At 47.4% G+C, this 20,082-nt stretch overlaps 4 protein-coding genes across 4 annotated transcripts; 3 read left to right on the top strand and 1 right to left on the bottom strand.

Moving 5' to 3' along the window:
* The first annotated feature begins 3,499 nt into the window (after positions 1-3,499).
* On the top strand, positions 3,500-5,021 carry LOC128272724 (O-glucosyltransferase rumi homolog). Its single transcript, XM_053010591.1, has 2 exons — positions 3,500-3,871; positions 3,938-5,021. The coding sequence occupies exons 1-2, from the start codon at positions 3,730-3,732 to the stop codon at positions 4,999-5,001; spliced, it is 1,206 nt and encodes a 401-aa protein (XP_052866551.1). The 5' UTR covers positions 3,500-3,729; the 3' UTR covers positions 5,002-5,021.
* Positions 5,022-6,189: 1,168 nt separating this feature from the next.
* Positions 6,190-10,896, top strand: LOC128272977 (UDP-glucuronic acid decarboxylase 1). Its single transcript, XM_053010872.1, has 5 exons — positions 6,190-6,273; positions 6,933-7,396; positions 9,515-10,102; positions 10,180-10,446; positions 10,520-10,896. The coding sequence occupies exons 1-5, from the start codon at positions 6,213-6,215 to the stop codon at positions 10,640-10,642; spliced, it is 1,503 nt and encodes a 500-aa protein (XP_052866832.1). The 5' UTR covers positions 6,190-6,212; the 3' UTR covers positions 10,643-10,896.
* A 301-nt stretch (positions 10,897-11,197) lies between these two features.
* Positions 11,198-13,642, top strand: LOC128270077 (zinc finger protein 502-like). Its single transcript, XM_053007482.1, has 5 exons — positions 11,198-11,559; positions 11,630-11,928; positions 11,995-12,324; positions 12,393-13,187; positions 13,262-13,642. The coding sequence occupies exons 1-5, from the start codon at positions 11,322-11,324 to the stop codon at positions 13,640-13,642; spliced, it is 2,043 nt and encodes a 680-aa protein (XP_052863442.1). The 5' UTR covers positions 11,198-11,321.
* Positions 13,643-14,014: 372 nt separating this feature from the next.
* Positions 14,015-16,299, bottom strand: LOC128273207 (hexosaminidase D). The gene is made up of 3 exons (XM_053011134.1): positions 15,954-16,299; positions 14,264-15,858; positions 14,015-14,182 (listed from the first exon to the last, which is right to left on the bottom strand). Exons 1-3 carry the CDS (start codon positions 16,297-16,299, stop codon positions 14,015-14,017), a joined length of 2,109 nt encoding a protein of 702 aa, XP_052867094.1.
* Positions 16,300-20,082: the final 3,783 nt, after the last annotated feature.

The following is a 20,082-nucleotide window of genomic DNA, read 5'->3' on the forward strand; positions in this document are numbered from 1 at the left end:
TAATAATCCGTTGATGTGTTTACATTTTCACTCAACTGAGCAGCTCTATGACGAAATGATGAACGCTAATCGCTTTATCCGTGTTCTTTTCCACCGTACCATGGTTTTTACAGTTCTTACGGTTATTAACACATGCCTATTATGACACGATTGCATTACAGTTTGTGTGGTTTAATTGAATGTCTTGATGTTGACAGCTAAAATCCATTCAATTGCGGGGCACAGCAACACTCTAAGTAAGCAATTGTCGATGGGCATCGAGGGAGTAAAACGGCGTGGTGCTCGCGGCCCGTTGCGTTAACCAGCTTTCGCAATTGTACACGGTTAATACGAAGAACTTTTCGTCATGGGAAGCAAAAACCAACAGCTTAATTCCCGGGAAATCACACCGCCATGCCGAAAATTCGTGCCGTGACGGCCACAGGCACAGCGAGAAGCACTCACCGAAATCAAAATCGTGCAGGAAGCACGAACGCTTGCAGACTAAAAGGGCGATGTCGAGCCGGTCGGTGAAAATGGACGAATGCACCGTCGGGCAACAAAAGGGGAAACAACCGAGTGAGACCCGACCGGAAAGCGCAGGTGCCAGGACGGGAGGGGAGCTAGCTCTGGCATCAGGAAAAACGTCGGGGAAAACGCGTAACGTCCAAAGTCTAAACCGTGGTTCGCACTTGATCTGGATCGACGACGTGCACTGAAAATGCACAGAGCCCACAGGAACTCATTCGGCAGCATCATTCGCATCATCATCATCGTCATTCGTCATTGTCCCGCTCGTTTCCGGATTTCGCGGAGCAACCGGGCCACTGCAAGCAGAGGAGAGCGAGTTTTCCATTAAAGGTCGATACGACTCTGGGGGCTGCATGCTGAATGTTGAATGGAGTTTTCGTAAACAAAAACCTGTGCGTGAAAGTAAAACAATTGAAGTATAATTTATGTATGAAGTTTGGTTGTTAGAGCGTTCTTCTCGTAGAGCATTTCAAAACAGCATTACGTGGTTCAATCTTAGTACATCCACTCGCACAGTTTATGATTATAATATTTGAGTAAATTTTTGACCATACTAACAGTAGTTTCGTTTAAATAATTAGCAGCAGTGTCGATGTTACTGTTACATTATGTCATTTTCCCTTTGCCCCAACCAAGTTGTCTGGGGATTCCTTTCACGTCTTTCCTATCGCCGCAACGGTCGAAGGCTTTAAGGGCCGTTTACACGCAGCGATATATCGCTGCAATGTCTTGTATCGATTAATCGCAGCGATATATTGCAGCCAAGGTGAAGCGTCTACACGCCACGATGTATCGTTGCGATTTGAAATGACAGCCATGGAAGTAACACTGTATTGGTCTGTCTTGGCATTGTGCGTTTCGGTTAAAAATAAAAAATAGAACGTGCCAAGAGTACTTATCAGTCCCAGTGGTCGAGGAAATGGCTTTTAAAGTGAAGCCATTATTCTCACGTTAAACTTTTGCTCTAAAAACATTCAAAACAACATGCCAAACCACCATCAACACACGCACACATGTCTATCCACCGTCAGCACACGCACCCATGTATGGAGATTGGACCGAAATTGATGCTCGGCGCATTCAATTTTTTTGATCTGCCAATCTGGTCGTATACAAGCAATTTGTTCCTTTTTTGCTGTCTACACGTAGCGATATATCGTTGCAATTGGTTTCATACAAGGCATTGCAGCGATATATCGCTGCGTGTAAACGGCCCTTTAGACGCAATCAATTATTTATCGCGATGCCACTCATTCAACGTGGCTTTGTATTCAATAACCAAAAAAATGTTTTTTATGTTCAAAACCTCACTGACCTTCGAATTTGCCATCCCAGTCACGTTTCTGATGGCACGAGGTTTCGTTCGATGTTTTGAGGTCAATGTGAAAATTACAGACGACACGATTCCGGGCCACTAATTCATGGTAATGCTGTGCTTTCGCCGGGATGATTATTTTTCTCAGTTTTTTGGTGAAACCTTCGTTCCAGCGCTTCTGGGTAAGTTTTGTGTACACGTTTTGTTTCAACTGCTGCATTTCGCTTTAGCATTAATTATGTGAACAGGCCAAAAGAGACGAAAAACATTAAAGGACAGAGAACGGGTTCGGGACCTTTCAATATAGAAACGCTTATTCCTCCTTTCCAATCGTCAGAACCATTTTTAAGTTTCACACCACCATTGGTAACCATTTTTTTCCTTCTTGCATTTCTATGGACGGTAAACTAACGTATGCATCATAGATAACAACAATGATTTCCTAAGCCCACATGTAATGATATTATTCATTTAATTAAACCTATGAATTTGCATTTAAATTAAAACCAACCTTGAGCGACTGTTGATATTCTTTTTTGCTTTAGCTTTATGGTACTGCTCGCCTAGCATGCTCTGATTTGTTTGCGCATTGATTATATAAAATTTTGTTTTTATTTTTTTTTTTAACAGGCTGTACTATGTGACGCTGTAAACAGCTGTACTTTGTGGCTATACTATGTGAGTTCATAGAAACTAATCGATTTTGACATTGATGAAACTCACTTAGACGTTAATATTACACGCGAAACACTTTGCCAATTGATAAACATTAATTTATTCAATTAGGCTTCCCTGTAAATAACTCGGAAAGAGTAAATGGCATTCAATAGCTGCATTCTATAATTGAATCAAACTGCATAATTTGCATTTAAATTCACATTGGCAAACGCGTAAAGGTCATTTCCAGGATTCCAATTGCAACAGTCCGGAGCCGTGGGTGCTCTTGTCGTTTGCAACAATAGATAAGCGCAGACAGCAAAAAATTAGATTTGAAACCAATGATTATATAATTATTCAATTATTTTCTACCTTAACACACCCTAAACATTTGCTGAAAAACACTTCAACTGAAATGTGATAATAAAAAATAAATTTTATTTTGCTGCATATGCAGCTTTTTTACGCGTAGTGTATTAAAAATGTTTAGATAACTCCAAACAAAGCATAAAAGTGTAGTTTTCGGTGGCATGCTACTCTTTTTCTTTCTGAAAACCCCAGAACCTTATTACTTTTATCACAGTTTCACCCAGAAAAGTGTTGTTTTTAGTGTGAATTATCAAAAGATATTGTTTGGACTTTTATTGTAATCGTTAAATTATTCGGAATTTACCGTAAATAAAAACCGTTAACCGTTTCATGAGTTTTCGAACACACCCAGTGAGCAGTTTCGAATTAGAATATACTCATTTTCGAAACGTCTCACGCTCACTGAAGTGAGACAAAGTCCTCACAGTCTTTGTCTTTATCTTAATTGTCTTAATTATTTGTCTTAATATTGTCACAAATATTCTTCGCGTAAGAAACAGCTTTATTAACAACACTTACTTACTTACTTTTTAAGTAAGAACAGCTTTATTTAATAAAATTTTTAAATTTAATTTTTGTCTGGCTGGCTGCCCTGCCCTGGCTGACAGCAGCTCTCATCAGTTGTCATCGCAGCAGAACAAAATAAAAAACACGCCACCGAAAATTGTTCGGCTTCGGGAGAAAAAACCGGGAGGATTATCTCGAGGGCATTCGGAAAGACTTCGAGAAGGCCGCCAAAGTGCAACGATCGAAATGTGACGACTACAACTACGGAAAGAGCCGCCTTAAGTACGGCAACTACAGCTTTCTGGGCAAAGAGCGCGCCTTGGAGAAGGGTGATCCCACGAAGGCGTACAGTTACTACGAGAAGGGCAAACATGACCCTGTTCAATCCACTAGCTATAGTTCTGTTTATCGTCCTGCAACGAGTGTCCGCTTCCGATGATGGAATGTGTGTTGCGAAGGAACAATGCTCCGAATCGAGTGAAAACACGCCTGAAACTAGCCGCTATACAGCCGGTAAAAGGACACCGGCGCTCCGAATATTACTGAAATCGTCTAACGGTTAATCGTTCCATTTTCCAGAATTCAACGTATATTTCAGCAAAATTGAATCAGCTTTAGCCGGGTTTGTTCCATGCAACGACACGAACTGTAACTGCCACGCAAATGTTCTGAAAGAGGACCTGAAGCAGTTTAAAGCAACCGGAATCACGAAGGATATGATCGAACGAGCCAAACAGTACGGGACCCACTACCAAGTGATCGACCACAAATTGTACCGGCAACAAGATTGCATGTTCCCTGCACGATGCTCGGGTGTAGAGCATTTCATCAAGCCACTGCTCTCCCAGCTACCCGATATGGATCTGATCATAAATTGTCGCGATTGGCCGCAAGTTCACCGGCACTGGAGCAAAGAAAAGACTCCTGTGCTATCGTTTAGTAAAACGGAAGAATATTTCGATATCATGTATCCGGCATGGGCCTTCTGGGAAGGTGGTCCTGCCATCGCCCTGTATCCGACCGGCCTGGGACGTTGGGATCAACACCGCAAAAGTATCACGGAGGCCGCCGCCGAGGTGCCGTGGGAAAAGAAACGGCCCATGGCATTCTTCCGCGGTTCACGCACTTCCGACGAACGGGATGCATTGGTGATGCTTTCGAGAACCGAGCCCAAACTGGTCGATGCACAGTACACAAAGAACCAAGCGTGGAAATCTCCCCAGGACACACTGAACGCTGAACCGGCGCACGAAGTAACGCTCGAAGAGCATTGTTGGTATCGATTTCTGTTTAACTTCCGAGGCGTCGCGGCAAGTTTTCGCTTTAAGCACCTCTTTCTCTGTCGATCGTTGGTGTTCCACGTCGGTGACGAGTGGCAGGAATTTTTCTATCCTTCCCTGAAGCCATGGGTCCACTACGTGCCAGTGCCGGTACGCAGCACTCCGGATGAGCTGGAAGCTTTGATTCGTTTTTTCGATGAGCATGACGAACTGGCACAGGCCATCGCCGAAAGGGGCTATGAGCAAGTATGGCAACATCTTCGTATGGCGGATGTCGAGTGCTACTGGAAGAAACTGCTGAAGCGGTACGGCAAACTAATACGCTACGCGGTGGAGCGGGATGTGGGGTTAATCGAAGTATAACGTGATGATAAAAGACTGAACAGAACGCACGGACACACAGTTAGCACAATCCATGTCAACCTTATCTTATGATTTCATCTAATAAATACGGTATTAATAGGAAATATAAGGCATACACGACGACTCCGATATTGATTTTCTTATACCTCCCATCTTTCACTCACTATCTGGGAGTTGTTTGCAAAAGTATCGTTCATCATCCATAATGTGCCAGTGGAATTGGAGATTTCGCACCTCAACATTGAGGCTTCGAGTGTTAACCGTTTTACATAACCCTCGCATATGGTGCAACAAATTTACTACGCTTCATAACCTGTCGTAATCGATAGCGAAAACGTGGTCGAGAAATTAAGACCTCTCTTCCGAAAACACGCATAAAACTGGCCGTTGAACTTGAAACAGAAATAGGCGCGCATAGCAATAAATCGTTTTAATTATGTGAACATTCCCAGCGGATTATGCAAGGTGGACGCCTCGTGGAGCAAACGAAGGAAGATTTTAGTTGATTGCTTGTTAAGCATGTCTCACGCCGTTTCTGAAGATCATGGTACAAATTCGCTTCTTAAATTTTGTTTCAAATTTTGCGCCATATGCAAAACCCGAAACCGGTTGGTACGCATCATTACGCAATGAACTCGTTCTTTGCCAATACATTCACCGGTTTGCATTGAGCTTGAGGATGGCCTTAACATTATTGTTTTATCGTTGGCCAAACGTTAAAAATGACCCTATTGGTAACGATCGCTTAATGATAGCGATAGGTAGCTGCTCAATTGCATCGCTCCAATTTCACCGCTCCGCTCGAATTTCACAAAACCAAACGGTAATAGTATATTGCGGGGATGTTGTGTGATGTTTATAGTATGACCGCGTAATTTATATGGATCCAATTAATTGGGAAAGTTGAAAGGGAAAAGTTCAAACATGTGGGATCGGAGCAATTCTGCTTTCCGTTATAAACCCGAAAAAAAACGCTCCGCAGCTGATCAATGTTTTACTCTGCATCTCATTCACTCGTGGGTCTCCAGAGTTGCTGCCGTCTCACCATACGGTTGCCATTGCCAGTGCACGCACACCATCGCACCAGCGTACTGCGCCTGACACTGCGGGTGGAAAATAAACATGTCAAAGCCAGTGGTAGGCAGAGACTGGTTTCAATTCGACCGCGGCTTGGTTTTCGGACAATTTGTACCCTTTCGTCGGTCAGTGATATGGTGTTTTCGAAGAGAAAGATGAAGCAGTTCTTAGCGTTCGGAGTGACGATCATCTTTGGTAGGTTTTGCGCGCGCCCTGAAGCTCCGGCCCACTGTTCGCGGACGGTTCGCGTAGTGTTCTCGCGCATAAAGTTGGTGCGTGCCCTCGCTGCGTGCTCGGAAAGACGTTCCGCTTTGTGGGACGATCTAATGCAAGGCAGAACATCTCTGGTGGTTGCATTGCCGTGTCCGTAGTTACCTTTGTGTCCACAGCATAAATATGTCCGTAGCATAATATCAAGTTTCGTGTGAGGCTGTCTATGATCGATACGTCCGACGCGTGTCGGGCTGTTCTAGTGTGTCCGTATTTACGCAATCTGTTTTATTTTTCCACGATGCCTTATTTCTCTGCGATTTGGCAACGTTCCGGTCACAAGTACGACAATCGTTGCCCATATACAGATGCTTTACTTCTTGTCTTGCTGTTTGTAATTGCGGGACACTTTTTCATGGCGCGCGATTTTCTTCCCCGTAATCATGATGCGCCGTTCAACGCCGGGATAAGCTCCAGATACGGCGTATCTAGGGTTGTTTATTTGTTGTTAAGGGTGTATGCTGCACCTTGCTTCGCTGGAATGCATTTTTCGACGCCAAGTTGTGTCACCTTACTGTTTTTTTTTCTTTCCGCTTTCCTTCCGACTGGTGCCCTGACCTTTCCTTACGCTCTTCTCATCACAGTGATTTGTTTGTACAAATCGTGGGGCAATCCGGTGCACGGAATGGGACCGGGGCAGTACGGCGACGAGGACTTTGCCGACGAAGCCGATAACAGTGTCTTGGGTGCGGATAGCTTCGTCGTTGGTGACAAGCGGTTAGCGGGGCCACAGGAGCGGACAGTGTTAGCAACCGACGATCGAACAATCAATGATAGACGGCCCCTCAATGGTGCCCTATCGGCGGAGGAGCGCGGTGCGATTGGCCGGCCAGTGTTCCGCGAAAAACATCGAACGAACCAACATAACGATCTCCGGCTGACCGCGGCGGAATCGGACAGCGAGCGAGAGTCCCGGCTCAACGAACTGCACGAGGCGAAGCGACAAATTTTGGAGCTGGAGCGCAAAATACAGGAGTTGGAAGGTCGGATACCGCGCAAGTATCCAGACGTAACCTTTCTGAACTACAAGAACCGCAAGCGAATCTTGGTGAGTCCACGTTGGCGAATGCACGCCAATAATTTATGTTTACATTCACGTACGCGATCTTGAAGTTTATCTTTGCCATAAATTGTTCAATGAATTAGATGCCATCGCGTTATATGTCACTCTGGGTTTAAACCGGTGTGAACCGAAACTTTCCGATCGGTATCAGTAATGCTCTGGCATCATGTATGATAGCGCCAGATGGATCGTTGATTGCGTTCCGTTGGAAAACCATTTCCTTTAGGTTGGGGCTTATGTTTGAGCAATAAAAAACATACATTTGAACTCGAGAGCTGTAACGGAAGTTGTGTTTTACGAACTAAATCTATAGAATTCTATGCATGAATTTTGCATATGCTTTTGACGGTAGCCCCTTGCCAGTTCTGTAATCCGTAGCATAAACTATCTTCGTGCTTCAAGGGAGGTTTAAGTAGGACAATATTCTGTTGTGCAACTGAGACGACCACTCTTGTGAGAAACGTGTGTTGTTTGTCATTCGTCTCGTAAACTCCCCTGTTCCTTTTTAAACGGATCTGGATGATGTTTCGAACGTGATACTACACATATTGACAAGAGTCGTTGTCGCGGTGATGTTAATGGTTGAAAAATATTTGCCTATTTGTCACGATCCTTTCGTTCCGAGCCTCGCCACACACTCCTATGTTAATCGCGTAGGGTTTCTGATCGGCACTGTGTAAATATTAATGGCGTGTGAAGGTGTGGAATACCTAAGTGGGAATACTTCGGCTAGGTACTTCATCATCGTCTGCAGACTCATAATCATGTCTCAAGAGCACCCGCCCATTGAAAGTGGTTGTTAGTGGAGATGAAATTTCAAAGCCAAATTTCAACGCATGGCCGAACGTATTGATAGCGCGGTTACGCAATGGAGGCCCTATCGACAGCATAAGATGCACTCCACCATTTACGGAATATCTTTCCGATGGAACATCATTCATAAGCTTGTGAAAATTATGTCGACTACTGAAGCAAACAATGCTGAGCCAAAAATCTTTTATTCGGTTTTATGTTTTGCCTTCATCAAAACAGCTTTGAGATGGAGATGTTATGTTAGTCTGACCTCCTGTTTTAATTTTGTCTGACCTCCATCAAATCTTTAATGACAACCTCTTTTAGCAAGCAAAACCTAAACTGCGAGGTCCTTCGATATGAATGCATTTAGAGGGAGTCTATTTCAGCGTGCTAACTACCGCTGGTCTGAGTGCTTGTTGAGCGTTGCTCTTCCAAATAAAGGAATGTTTTCATTTTTTGTCGAAAGTTAGGTAATTTCGCCTCGAGTGAGCTTTGCTTGCCGAAGCTATCAGCTGTGGCAGGCCTATGTGTCTATGTTGCAATCGCTTTCGGTGTTCCATCAACTTTTTTCCATTAGTTCCAATATTATAAGGTGGATATGCCGGGAGCAACAGAATGCAAGTCACTACTCCAATTTATTTTTTTACTTTTTTTGTCTGCTTTTGTCGATCAGCCCAATTATGGTATACCGCATAATAACGAGAAAAGAAACTCGTTTTCCAAAGGGCCCCTGTAGTTGGGCGGCATAAAGCGTTTAGCGAATCTATTTGTAGGTTATGACGCGTAATATTTATGCAACCAATTCACTTTATTTGTGTTGCTTGAGAGGCGTATTAACAGATGAAGGCTTGTTGGATTGAAAAAGATTTGGCGAATACAGTCGTTGAAATATTGTTTTGTATCACATCAATGAAACCTTTGTTAAACACCGCGGATTATGTGTTTAGTCTTTGATTTGTCATTTGAATCAACCAGAATGAAGTCGCTAAATCCGTGACCCACGCAATACCCCAAACCGCACACCTGCCTTCTGCGCTGTTTGGCATGGCACTTTCGGAATCTATTTTTATTTTACGTCCAGGGAGCACAGAGCAAAACTTTGTCTTCTCCTTCAATCTTCAATCACAGGAAAAGTGTGTCACATATATTTTATAGAGACTACGCTCAGTATATTTTTTTGGTACGCGTACGATGGATGATCCTCAAGTTGAATACCCTACAGTTCCCATTTAGGATGTCTGTTACAAGGACAACGAAGCAACTGTAATTTTTTTCAATACTTTCTTGTTTCTTCACATATTTGCGCAGATAACAGGAGGGGCTGGATTCGTAGGTTCACATCTGGTCGACTATCTCATGATGCAGGGTCACGAGTTGATAGTGGCGGACAACTTCTTCACCGGTCGCAAACGCAACGTGGAGCATTGGCTTGGGCACGAGAACTTTGAGCTTATTCACCACGACATCGTCAACCCCCTGTTCATAGAGGTGGACGAGATCTATCATCTGGCGAGCCCCGCCAGCCCCCCGCACTATATGTACAACCCGGTGAAAACGATCAAAACGAATACGCTCGGAACGATCAACGTGCTGGGGCTGGCGAAGCGGGTCGGCGCCAAGGTGCTGATAGCGAGCACTTCCGAGGTGTACGGCGATCCGGATGTGCACCCGCAGCCCGAAACCTACTGGGGCCATGTGAACCCGATCGGACCACGGGCTTGCTACGACGAAGGCAAGCGCGTCTCGGAAACGCTCAGCTACGCCTATGCCAAACAGGAGAAAGTGAACGTACGCGTAGCGCGCATTTTCAACACTTACGGGCCACGGATGCACATGAACGATGGGCGCGTCGTGTCCAACTTTATCATTCAGGCTCTGCAGAATCAGTCAATTACCGTAAGCCTGTGCGCCGAGCCAGTTTTCGCGTAACGCGTGGCTAAAGAAAGGTCGGGTTCTCTCATTCGTTTTCGCAGATCTACGGTAGTGGGAAGCAGACGCGTTCGTTCCAGTACGTGTCCGATCTGGTCGATGGGCTGGTCGCGCTGATGGCGTCCAACTATACGCAACCCGTTAATCTGGGCAATCCGGTGGAGCGCACGATACAAGACTTCGCCGAAATCATACACGATCTGGTGGGCTGCAAAAGTCAAATCATCGAGCTACCCGCCGTGGAAGACGACCCACAGCGACGGAAGCCGGATATTTCGCGGGCCAAAAAAATTATCAACTGGGAACCAAGGGTAAGAGCGGCAGCCATAAAGGGTGGAGGTGAAAGATGCTTCAAAGCTAACGTGCCCCTTTTTCCGTCACTAGGTTCCACTGCAGGAGGGACTTATGAAAACGATCGATTACTTCCGTAAGGAGCTGGCGCGATCGAACCACTCGCAGCGGAACATTTTCGTTCCCGAAACGACGGAGTATCGAAATTTACTGTGACCGTCCTGTGGCTGGGTGTGCAGATCCGTGGTGAATAAGCTCTAACGCGCTAGGCTTGCTCAGTGAAGTGATGTTTTTTCTGTTTTGTAGATAATCCTATTGGGTCATAGCTGAAAGAGGTGTAAATTTTTTTTATGTTAGTGAGAAGATATTGGAAAGCCCAGTTTTATACATATTGTACATATTTTCTAGTCTGGTTTTTGTCAAGCGTCGTGAAGCGAGGATGTCGTGTAATTAGAAGAAGTAGAAAACGATCTGTTGGAATAATGGAATGCAAAATAAAAGATGGAAAACTGAAATGCGATGTTTAAATTAAACACCTACTTATACTGGGGGACATTTAACGATTTGGCAACGAATTTACATGATACACAAGAGGTTATAAAAATGTCTATCTGATGTCCCTTACAATTATGTCTACCACTGTAAACCAGGCGCTATGCTGGCAACACTGCTTGTCACTGCGTTTGACATTCCATTACAAACAGTAAACAAACCTGCCAGCTGCAGATTGTTTTGCTTACTGTTGTTTCAATGCAAAAGTGCAGTTTTAGTTTTAGTACTACCGGTGAAGATTTAGTGATATCTTGAACACACGGCGGTGGCGGTTTAGTGCCTTGACACACACCCGAAGCCAGTGGTATCTTTCGCGCTTCGTCTGCATGGACCGCCGAGAACGATGAACGATCTGTGCCGGTTGTGTTTGAAGAAGTGCGAACTTTTCGGAATGCACATCACTTCCGCCGATGGTTTGCTGCGCAATGTGCCCAAGATGCTGCAAGAATGCATCTCGATCGAAGTGAACGACAGTGAACCTAACATGTTTTCGAAGCTTATCTGCAACGATTGCCTGTACAAGCTCGAGCTGTTCGCAGCCTTTCGGGAGCAGTCTTTGAAAAGCCAGGAATATTACTATGGTACGATACAGAAAGGTAATTAATAGGCAGATTTCAACTCCATTCGCGTTTTGCGTCTTTTGTTCCCAAGGTCTGGTACTCTACTACCAACAACCAACACCCTGCTCGTCGACCGCGCCAGTGATGGGTGCAGCGTGCGAGGTGTTTGGGATCGTGAATGATTTACAAACGGGACAGCAAGGGGACCCGGAACATCATACCGAGGATGACGCGCAGCACCATCAAATTCTGGCCGATATCAACTTCACCGGGAATGAGTTTATGATGGACGAAACGGAAAAGTCTCAGTTGAACAAAGACTATGATGACATAATCCGGAGCTTGGAGAAGGACGACCTCGATTTTACGACGAACGATGACGCTTTTCAAGTAAAATCAGCATTCATGGGCATCCACTTTCAGCGCATAAAGAATCTAACGTTAGTCCGGTTGTAGATCAAGAACGAGTTGGGAATGACGATTTCCAAAACTGCAGAACAAAAATACTGCCAAAACACCTTGAAGGAAGATCAGCAACAGCAACAACAGCAGCAGCAATCGCAGGATCACTCGCATCTGGAGCAAGACCATAGGGACAGCGGACGGGTTCTGCTCTCGGACACCGCAACACGATTAACGGACTGTTTTAATCCGTACGATGAGATTGCACAATCGATCGCAACTGATGGCACCTTACACCAGGATCAAGCACCCACGGAGGACGACGGAATCGATTACGATGATTTCGTTGGCATGGCAACGCCATCGGACGTCCATCAGGAAACGGTATGAACAAATATGCAGCCCACGAAACATTGGCCAACAGATTGAAATAATTATCTGCTTCCCCTTAGTCGATCTCTGACATCCAGGTACAGCATTTGATGGAAGATGTGGTCCAAGGAGAAGGTCTCGCCATGGTGCAGACTGAACCGTCGCAGAACGCGCAGTCAGTCATCGTATCGTCTACGGATGAATTGCTGCAGGAACAACCGATTCTCACGACGCTGGCCGCACAAGACACGGCAGACGATTTCCGACCGCAACCGAGTGAACCGGAAGCGCTTACCGGTCACACCGGGACTAGCAGCGATGATCTTCCTCCGGATGGCAAAACCTGTGGCGTGTGTTTCAAAACGTTCCGCAGCCGGCACAAGCTTAAGCGACACCTAAACACCCATCTGCGACTTGCACCGTTCAAGTGCACCTTCGACGGGTGCACGAAAGCATTCAAATCACGCATCGGCCTCGAGGAACATCTGGCGCGACACAACAACACGTTCGAGTACTCGTGTGACATTTGCTCGAAGGGTTTTCAAAACCGCAGTTACCTGACGGCGCATCGTCGTGCGCACAATACAGTGCGCAACTTCCAGTGCAACCTGTGCGGGCAGACGTTCAAAGCGAAACAGGCCATGCTGAACCACAAAAACCGCCACCTAGGATTGAAACCGTTCGCGTGCGATCACTGTGACAAACAGTTCACCACCAATCCGCTGCTGCAGAGACACGTCCTCGAGAAACACCCCGTGACCAGTGCCACGGAAGTGCGCTATCCGTGTGAAGATTGTGGTAAAAGTTTCACCTCGCGAAGCTACCTGAAGGTTCACCGAAAGATCCATCGGAACGAGCGTTCGTTCGTTTGCGAGGTAAGCCATCTGAGCGGTTTGTGGTTTGTCCCTTGTTCCTCCATTGCTGAATTGTTTTGTGTTTCTCGATTTAGATCTGCCAAAGAGGACACATAACGCGCGTTGATCTGGAGGTACACATGACGACGCACACGGGCGAAAAGCCGTACATTTGTGAGATCTGCGGCAAGGGGTACTCCCGACGGAACGCGTTGTACTGCCATCGGCGTACGCATACCAAGGAGCGCCCGTACAGCTGTGATATCTGTGGCCACGTATTTTCGCAGTACACACCATTGCAAGTGCACCGCCGAACACACCATGAAAGCGGAAAGTGGAAAGCACAGGTGTCATCTGAGGAAGCACCAGCACCACCACCACCACCACAGGACTTACGGTGCACGATCTGTATGATGTGTGACTTTGCGACAAAGTCCTCGTTAGAAGAGCACATTAAAATAAACCATTCGCGGTAGTGGTTCGTGAGTAAAACCTCGAAATTGTGTCGGATTATTGATTTCGATCTTACTGGGGCCGACGTAACTGCAAAAGAAGAGTTGTACCACAGGGTCTCGTTGTTTGAATCGGCCTCTATTTTCACGTAATGTTTGTCTACTTCCGCATGTACTATTCACTAGTTCCGTCAATTACGGGCCGCTTACAGCTACACGCTAACACAAACACCGTCACGGTCAGTCTTGTTTTGTAATCAATTTTGAGACAGTAAAAATGAACGCTTCCACACGATCCGTGGGTCTGCTGTCCTGTTCATCAAGATCCGTTCCGTTTTTCGCAATCGTCGCATCCCGCTTTCAGTGGCGAAACGGTATCTTGACGTACTCGGCTAGCTATGTTTTCTCGTCGATGCCTAGCACCTCGAACGGCTTCAAGTAGGGCAGTGGACGCTGTGGCCAAACACGTCGCTTTCGTAGCCCATCGCCGGCCCGCTCCAATCGCTTCAGCTCCTCCAGTATGGGAAAGATGCGCTGCTCGATGAACTCCCCCCCGTACGTCCACTGTGTCCGGCAGAAAGAACAATCAGTTACAATAACCCGTTTATTGAATCGCTAGAAGGGCACTTGTTGCCCGCCACTTACATGATCGTACGCCTCGGCCAGCGTAGAGGCCGCATTACGGGCCAGATTAGAGACCGAGTTCAGCAGACGATAGTTTTCACCGAGCAGATCGTCCACGCGGGCCGCGCTGCTGAAGTTGTGCCGAATGTTGTAGTCCGTCAGCCACCCGCGACGCTGCTTAGTGTCCTCGATGTACTCGTTCGCCTCGGTCACTAGTGTCGTGAGGCGCAACATGAACCGATAGATCATACTACCCGGAAACATGCAGCGTGAGAAGGTCACCATGAGCGAGTCCTTGTGAAGCTCCAACCACGCATGGTGCTCCCCGTTGGGTTCCGGGCACGTTAGGCTGCTGAGGATCGGGTTCGTTCGGGCGCTCACGTCAAAGTATCCCTTCGCTGCGGTCGACAAGCATACCGCCAGGCTGGGTAGAGCCGTCGGTAGCAGTTCGCACAGCACCGCAAAGTGATCGTACCGCTGCCAACCGGTGAGCGCTAAGCCTTGGAGTCCGTGCGCGAAGCGGTTCCCCTCGCCCTGCATCACCGCCAGCCACCGGAGCGTGTTCTCCAGATGTCGTCGAATCGGTGGCATCAACAGTCCCTCTCCGTGGGCACCCTTGAAAGCCGACGCGGCCCAAGCCGTTCCGAACACCGACGCGTACTTCTCCCAGGTGGCAGACTGTACGAACTTGTAGATATCTTCCGTGTACACCCAGATCATCGGCTCGACAAGTGGCCCAATGCCGGACGCCTGAAGGGTATCGAGCGAAATGTGCCGCAACATGTCGTCCCAGATGATGATGCGAAGTTTGGGCCAACGGCGGCGTACCAGCGAAGCTACGTTGTACACGTGATCGAGGAACAGTTGATCCTTGAGCCGGTGCCGGCACCGCGAGCACTCCGCCAAACGGTACACCTCGTCGCAGCCGATGTGGACGTGCGTCAGTTTCGGCGTTAGTCTTTCGATGTCTTCCCGGTGCAGAAGATTCTCGTTGTCGGCCGGGGTGTGATACTCGATCACTTGCCCCAGAAGCTCCTCCAAGAACGCCATCGACGCGTTGTAGCTCGGACAGAGGGCCTGCGGTGAATCGTCGACCTCGCGCAAATGTGCAAACTCATTCAGCTTCAGGGCGTACTCAAGGTGACCGAACGTCTGCACCAACGGAATCACGTTCAGCCCAAGCGCAAACGCTGTCTTCAGGATCTGCAGCAGCTCGTCCCGGTTGTAGGCGTTCCGGGCGGCCAACGGTGCCAGCGACCCCCCGTAGGGAAACATGTCCTCGTACTCGAGCAAAATACCGGTCGCACCGAGTGTCTTCAGGATAGGCAGCAACCGCCTCAGGTACGACACCTTCGGTGGGGCTCCCTTCAGGTCAAAGTGAACCAAGCGCTGGGCCGGAGGTCCCGGTTTACCGCCCGGACCAATTCCAGCAATCACTGGCACGCCCATTCGCTTCAGCTCATGCTCGTAATGGCTCTGCCTCTCGGCGGCTATACGCATTTCGTCCGAGATGTGTCGTAGCACCTTGCTGGCCTCATCTGCCCGACCACGGCCCAACTTTGGCTCGTGCTCAATCTGATGATCCTGCATGATCGTGTCCCAGTCGCCGGCGCGTGCTGCTGCAGAACTCAGTTTGTTAGTACCTCAGCGGTAGAGTATGGGAAATGCTTCTTACCCAGTGCCGGCTTTCCTGAAGAACCCGCTATTCCGCCAACATCCGAGCTTCCGGCGGAAAACAGAGTCGGCTTTACGAACTTAACGCCACCATTTGAGTCCTGCGAGGTGTCGCCAATGTAGGTCGGCGCACCTGCCCGCGATGCCGCAGTTCCGGTGTTGGCGGCCGTTTCGTAGAAACCCAACCGATGCAGCAGACTTTCGTGACGCCCGTGCGTGTGGCCAAGCATCAGTTCACGCAACGACACTATTTTGCCACCATTCTCCGTAATGTGGGTCGTGTACAGGAAGCCCCAGAACCACAGGACCAGCAGGAAAAGGAGTGCCGCACCGACGAAGAACAGCTTGCGGCGCCAGCAGACCATCAACAGGCGGGAATGCATTGTGAGCTGTCGGTTCTAAGGTTGACCCAGTTGAAGGATGTGCTTCCGGGTTGGGAGCCTTTTCTACTCCACCTAACGAATGGTACGAGTCGAAATATATTGGACTGCCAACAGTGGCTTTTAAGTTATAGATAGGATAATGAGCTAGAAAAAGTTTTTTTTTTAATTCCCGTTAGAGTCATGTGGGAATTCTATGTAAGTCTTTTAAATAAAAAAGGGAAGCATTCCTTAACTTTTTTCTTTTCAAATCCGTCCTCAGTTAGATACGAGGCGAACGAGTACCAGAGATTCTCGTTCGTTCCTTTCGCGATTCATTCTAGTGGGCTACCGTCCACCCTGGGCCGTTGGCAGAATGAAGCCTCACACACTCGAAGGGACCGGTACGACATTAATAATTTATAACGTGCGCGCCCCCAGAACAGTTTGCACCTCGTCGTAAAAAGAAACGGCCAAAACGCTCCCCTTGATGCACAATTCGCTTAATTTGTTGCATTCCGGGTAGGAGTGGAATTTGAGAAATTAAAAATTCATGTCACCCTTGACGCATGACTCGCGAAGGACTGTGAGCTGCGAGCGACCCGTGGTCCGCGCGCGCCGTAAAAGGGCTGTCGATTGTAGAATGTGTTTATTGGGTATTTGAAAAAATATGTGAATTCGCCACAAACTGTAAGGCGGGACGAGAAATCGTAAACCGGCCCGGCGGCCCCAGAAAAACCGGAAAACCGAGAAACATCAAAGTATCGACTCGAGCGTACACGACTCACCAAAGAGCAGGGAAGAATCCTCAAGGCGCAAAAGAATCCCAGTCGCGGAATTTCTGAATTTGTCTCCGTCCACACCGTGGACTTCAAAGATGTTTTCGAGGAGTGTTGCAAAAAAAGCGAGAAACAAAAATTGTGCCGAGATGATGATTAGACCTGTGTGACCCGGCTGTGTGGACCGATTGAGGTGGTTTGCCGCAATCGGTGATGGCTCTCTTTAACGCCAGCTCCTCAGGGGGATGGCCCTATAAAATCCCAGTCCCATTCAGGCGCGAAAGCACGGACGCCGAGGGCCACTTTGGGCGAACCATCTCCACTCAGGTGGTTTTCGTCGCTTCCGGCTAATAGCGGTGGATGGCGGAAATAGCTGTGCTTTGGCAAGGATTGGCCGGCAACTACCTGCAGAATGTGGGCTTGCCCGTTTCATCGTTTTGCATGCATTATTTACGAGAGCCATTATCTTGATGGCAACCATCTGCATACTTCGGGAGCGATGGGAGGCCCCACACGGGTCAGGTGATTGGTTTAAAGTGTTCCGTAAGGGGAGAATCCAGTTCCTCACTCAAGGTTAGCTTTTAAACTTTTACACACACACACACACACACAATGCGGGTGCAACAATGCTCCTCTGATGCTCCGTGTAGTTTTGTGGAGATTTTCTCACCTATTTCCGGTGCGTCCTGCGAATGTCGGGAAGGTGTTCTATGCGCTACATTCGCACCGGGCTTGAGCCATCTTTTCCAGTGGTCTTTGTCTTTTTTCTTGTCTTGCAACGAACGCCAATACGTCGTCTCGTTTCAATTGGCACGAAGTTTCATTCCCCGAATACTAAAACACTCATCAAAATGAGTCCATTAAACACTCTGCAGCACTTTTCAACATTTTCACTATTAAACAGTTCTACCTTTCGCAAGCAAACCCCGCAAGAGACACACAAAAACACGGTGGGGGCCCGGGGCACGGGCCAAGCAAAGGACCAAAGTGACCGACGTCCACAGCTTCGAAGCCAACAATCGAATGAATGTCCCACGAACGATGAACGGCCGCTTTATATGGATTGCCCCAGCGAGAGAACGCGGAATCTCAACTCCATCGCGCGACGAATCCTTCCGCTAGAGATGGCGCGTTTTTTCTTTCACCAGAAAACCAGAGTTCATCCGAAATTCCGTTTGTTGTGTTACAAACCGCGTCGCTTGTCAGGTGGCGCGGTGGCCTCAGTGCGCCGAATCGCGCCGGCCGCGGAGAGCCACCGCGGGGGGCTCGGAAATGCAGATTGAACTATCGAAAGTGCCCACTGTGGCCCCAAAAAACCGTTCCCCCGTTTCGGGATCTTCGAGGGACCAAAAATCCGGCAACCCGACGATGACCCGACCCGACGAACAGCAGATACATGAGATAACAGATTTGACAAAGATAATAAAAAATTCACAAAACTTTTGGATGAAAGAACGTGGGGTCTTTACTATTTTTGAATGCTTGAAGGTTTATACTCGTACATTATTCAAAGTATCACAATTTTTTTGCTACATAAAAATTAAAAACTGTAAAACTGAAACAAAACTGTAGTATCTATGCTCCACAATGGTTAAGTATCTCGCTAGTGATCCGGTTCCTTTCATTTACCGCTGCTACCGTTGGAGCCACCATTGACTGTCCAGATTAATTGGGTATTCAAACTCGTTATGCTAGTCAAACAGACTACTGCCATCATTCGATTTCACGTTTACACTGCAATCGGACTGACACGATGACCCAACAGGATCTGCACGAGCAAATACTGTGTTACGAGTCATGTATGCGATCTCGAGACTTTGCCATCCTGCCGATCCACGCCACTAGGGCTACTAGGGCATAAGGAAAAGTTTCAACGGTTTTCCATCCGTTCCATCATAGATTGCAAAAAACCCGGCATGTTTAGAGGGTGGCCAGTTTTTCAGACGTTTCTGATTGCGCGGAAGATAAATTAAATCATTGATGATGGTGGAGTCCATGCACCTGGGTACACGTTCCCCTTTTTTCGGTTCAAATAGATTTCTGATAGCAGTCAATTACTAACACGGTTATGCTGCTGCCAAGAGCTGCAAATATGATCGATACCTAAGAACAATAGTGCATCCGCCTCCCTCAAATTGCACGTACCGACCGATAAACATTGATTCATCAACGGCGCGACATAACGCCGTCGCCGGGATTAATTAGTGAACGTAATTCTCCCCCGAGCCAGCTTCTGAGCTTTCTCGTTCACAGCAAGCTTTCGATAGGGAAAGAAAATGGCAAGAAAAACTGACTGGAATGCGTTCGGGTGTGTGAAAACGGGTTAGACTGCTCATTAAATATGTTCCGTCGAGCGATGCTAATCGGACGGATTAAAATGGGCGATATTGTTGGTGGCGTTTATCGGTTCATGCATTGCTTGCTGGAGTGTTCTGATAAAAGCGCCCAGGGTATTGGTAGCAGGAGACACAAATAGTCAAGGTTTAGTAGAGGTGTCGAGGGTCGCCATTGGCATATCAATTAATTGTTCATGACTAAATAATTACTGACGACTTTCGCAGACAAATTTGCTGTCCTGACTTTTAACTGGAAACGGAAACCGTAAAACATTTTGATTACAAATAGTTTGCTCACCTTGTGAATAACGGGTTATCATTTTTAATTTCCTCCCGACCCAAAGATTTTGGTCGTTCCTGTTCGCTTACAGCTTGTCTGTAGGTGGTGCTTCAGCGCACTGCACCTTGTTCATATTCATCCCGGAGGGATTCGAACCAGACGTGTCTGCACTAGAGCAGTCCGGTGTGAGGCCGACGGATGCCAACTTTAAACGCCCAGACTGTAAATGCATTGCCGACCAAATCTATCAGCAACGAAAGGCAACTTCATGGGTTTTCGAAAAAACATTCTTACCCATCGTTGGAGGTCACAAAACTGAACGGTATAGATAGCGGGGCCTCCAGCCGGCAAAAAGGAGTGGAATTTTCTCAACTGCAGACCACGCTGCGAAACGAATAGAACAGGTACTTCT

Source organism: Anopheles cruzii, chromosome 3 (genome assembly GCF_943734635.1).
Source record: "Anopheles cruzii chromosome 3, idAnoCruzAS_RS32_06, whole genome shotgun sequence".
In the NCBI taxonomy this organism is placed as follows: Eukaryota; Metazoa; Arthropoda; class Insecta; order Diptera; family Culicidae; genus Anopheles; species Anopheles cruzii.

Excerpts from the sequence above, each read along its gene's own strand:
- LOC128270077 (XM_053007482.1), top strand. The coding sequence starts at position 11,322 with ATGAACGATCTGTGCCGGTTGTGTTTGAAGAAGTGCGAACTTTTCGGA. Across the intron at positions 11,560-11,629 it reads AAGCCAGGAATATTACTATG|GTCTGGTACTCTACTACCAA; the intron begins GTACGATACAGA and ends TTTGTTCCCAAG. Across the intron at positions 12,325-12,392 it reads CGGACGTCCATCAGGAAACG|TCGATCTCTGACATCCAGGT; the intron begins GTATGAACAAAT and ends GCTTCCCCTTAG.
- LOC128272724 (XM_053010591.1), top strand. The coding sequence starts at position 3,730 with ATGACCCTGTTCAATCCACTAGCTATAGTTCTGTTTATCGTCCTGCAA. Across the intron at positions 3,872-3,937 it reads AACTAGCCGCTATACAGCCG|AATTCAACGTATATTTCAGC; the intron begins GTAAAAGGACAC and ends TCCATTTTCCAG.
- LOC128272977 (XM_053010872.1), top strand. The coding sequence starts at position 6,213 with ATGGTGTTTTCGAAGAGAAAGATGAAGCAGTTCTTAGCGTTCGGAGTG. Across the intron at positions 6,274-6,932 it reads CGGAGTGACGATCATCTTTG|TGATTTGTTTGTACAAATCG; the intron begins GTAGGTTTTGCG and ends TTCTCATCACAG. Across the intron at positions 10,103-10,179 it reads TGCAGAATCAGTCAATTACC|ATCTACGGTAGTGGGAAGCA; the intron begins GTAAGCCTGTGC and ends TCGTTTTCGCAG.
- LOC128273207 (XM_053011134.1), bottom strand. The coding sequence starts at position 16,299 with ATGCATTCCCGCCTGTTGATGGTCTGCTGGCGCCGCAAGCTGTTCTTC. Across the intron at positions 15,859-15,953 it reads CGCCGGAAGCTCGGATGTTG|CACGCGCCGGCGACTGGGAC; the intron begins GCGGAATAGCGG and ends GTTCTGCAGCAG. Across the intron at positions 14,183-14,263 it reads TGGCCGAGGCGTACGATCAT|TGGACGTACGGGGGGGAGTT; the intron begins GTAAGTGGCGGG and ends TGCCGGACACAG.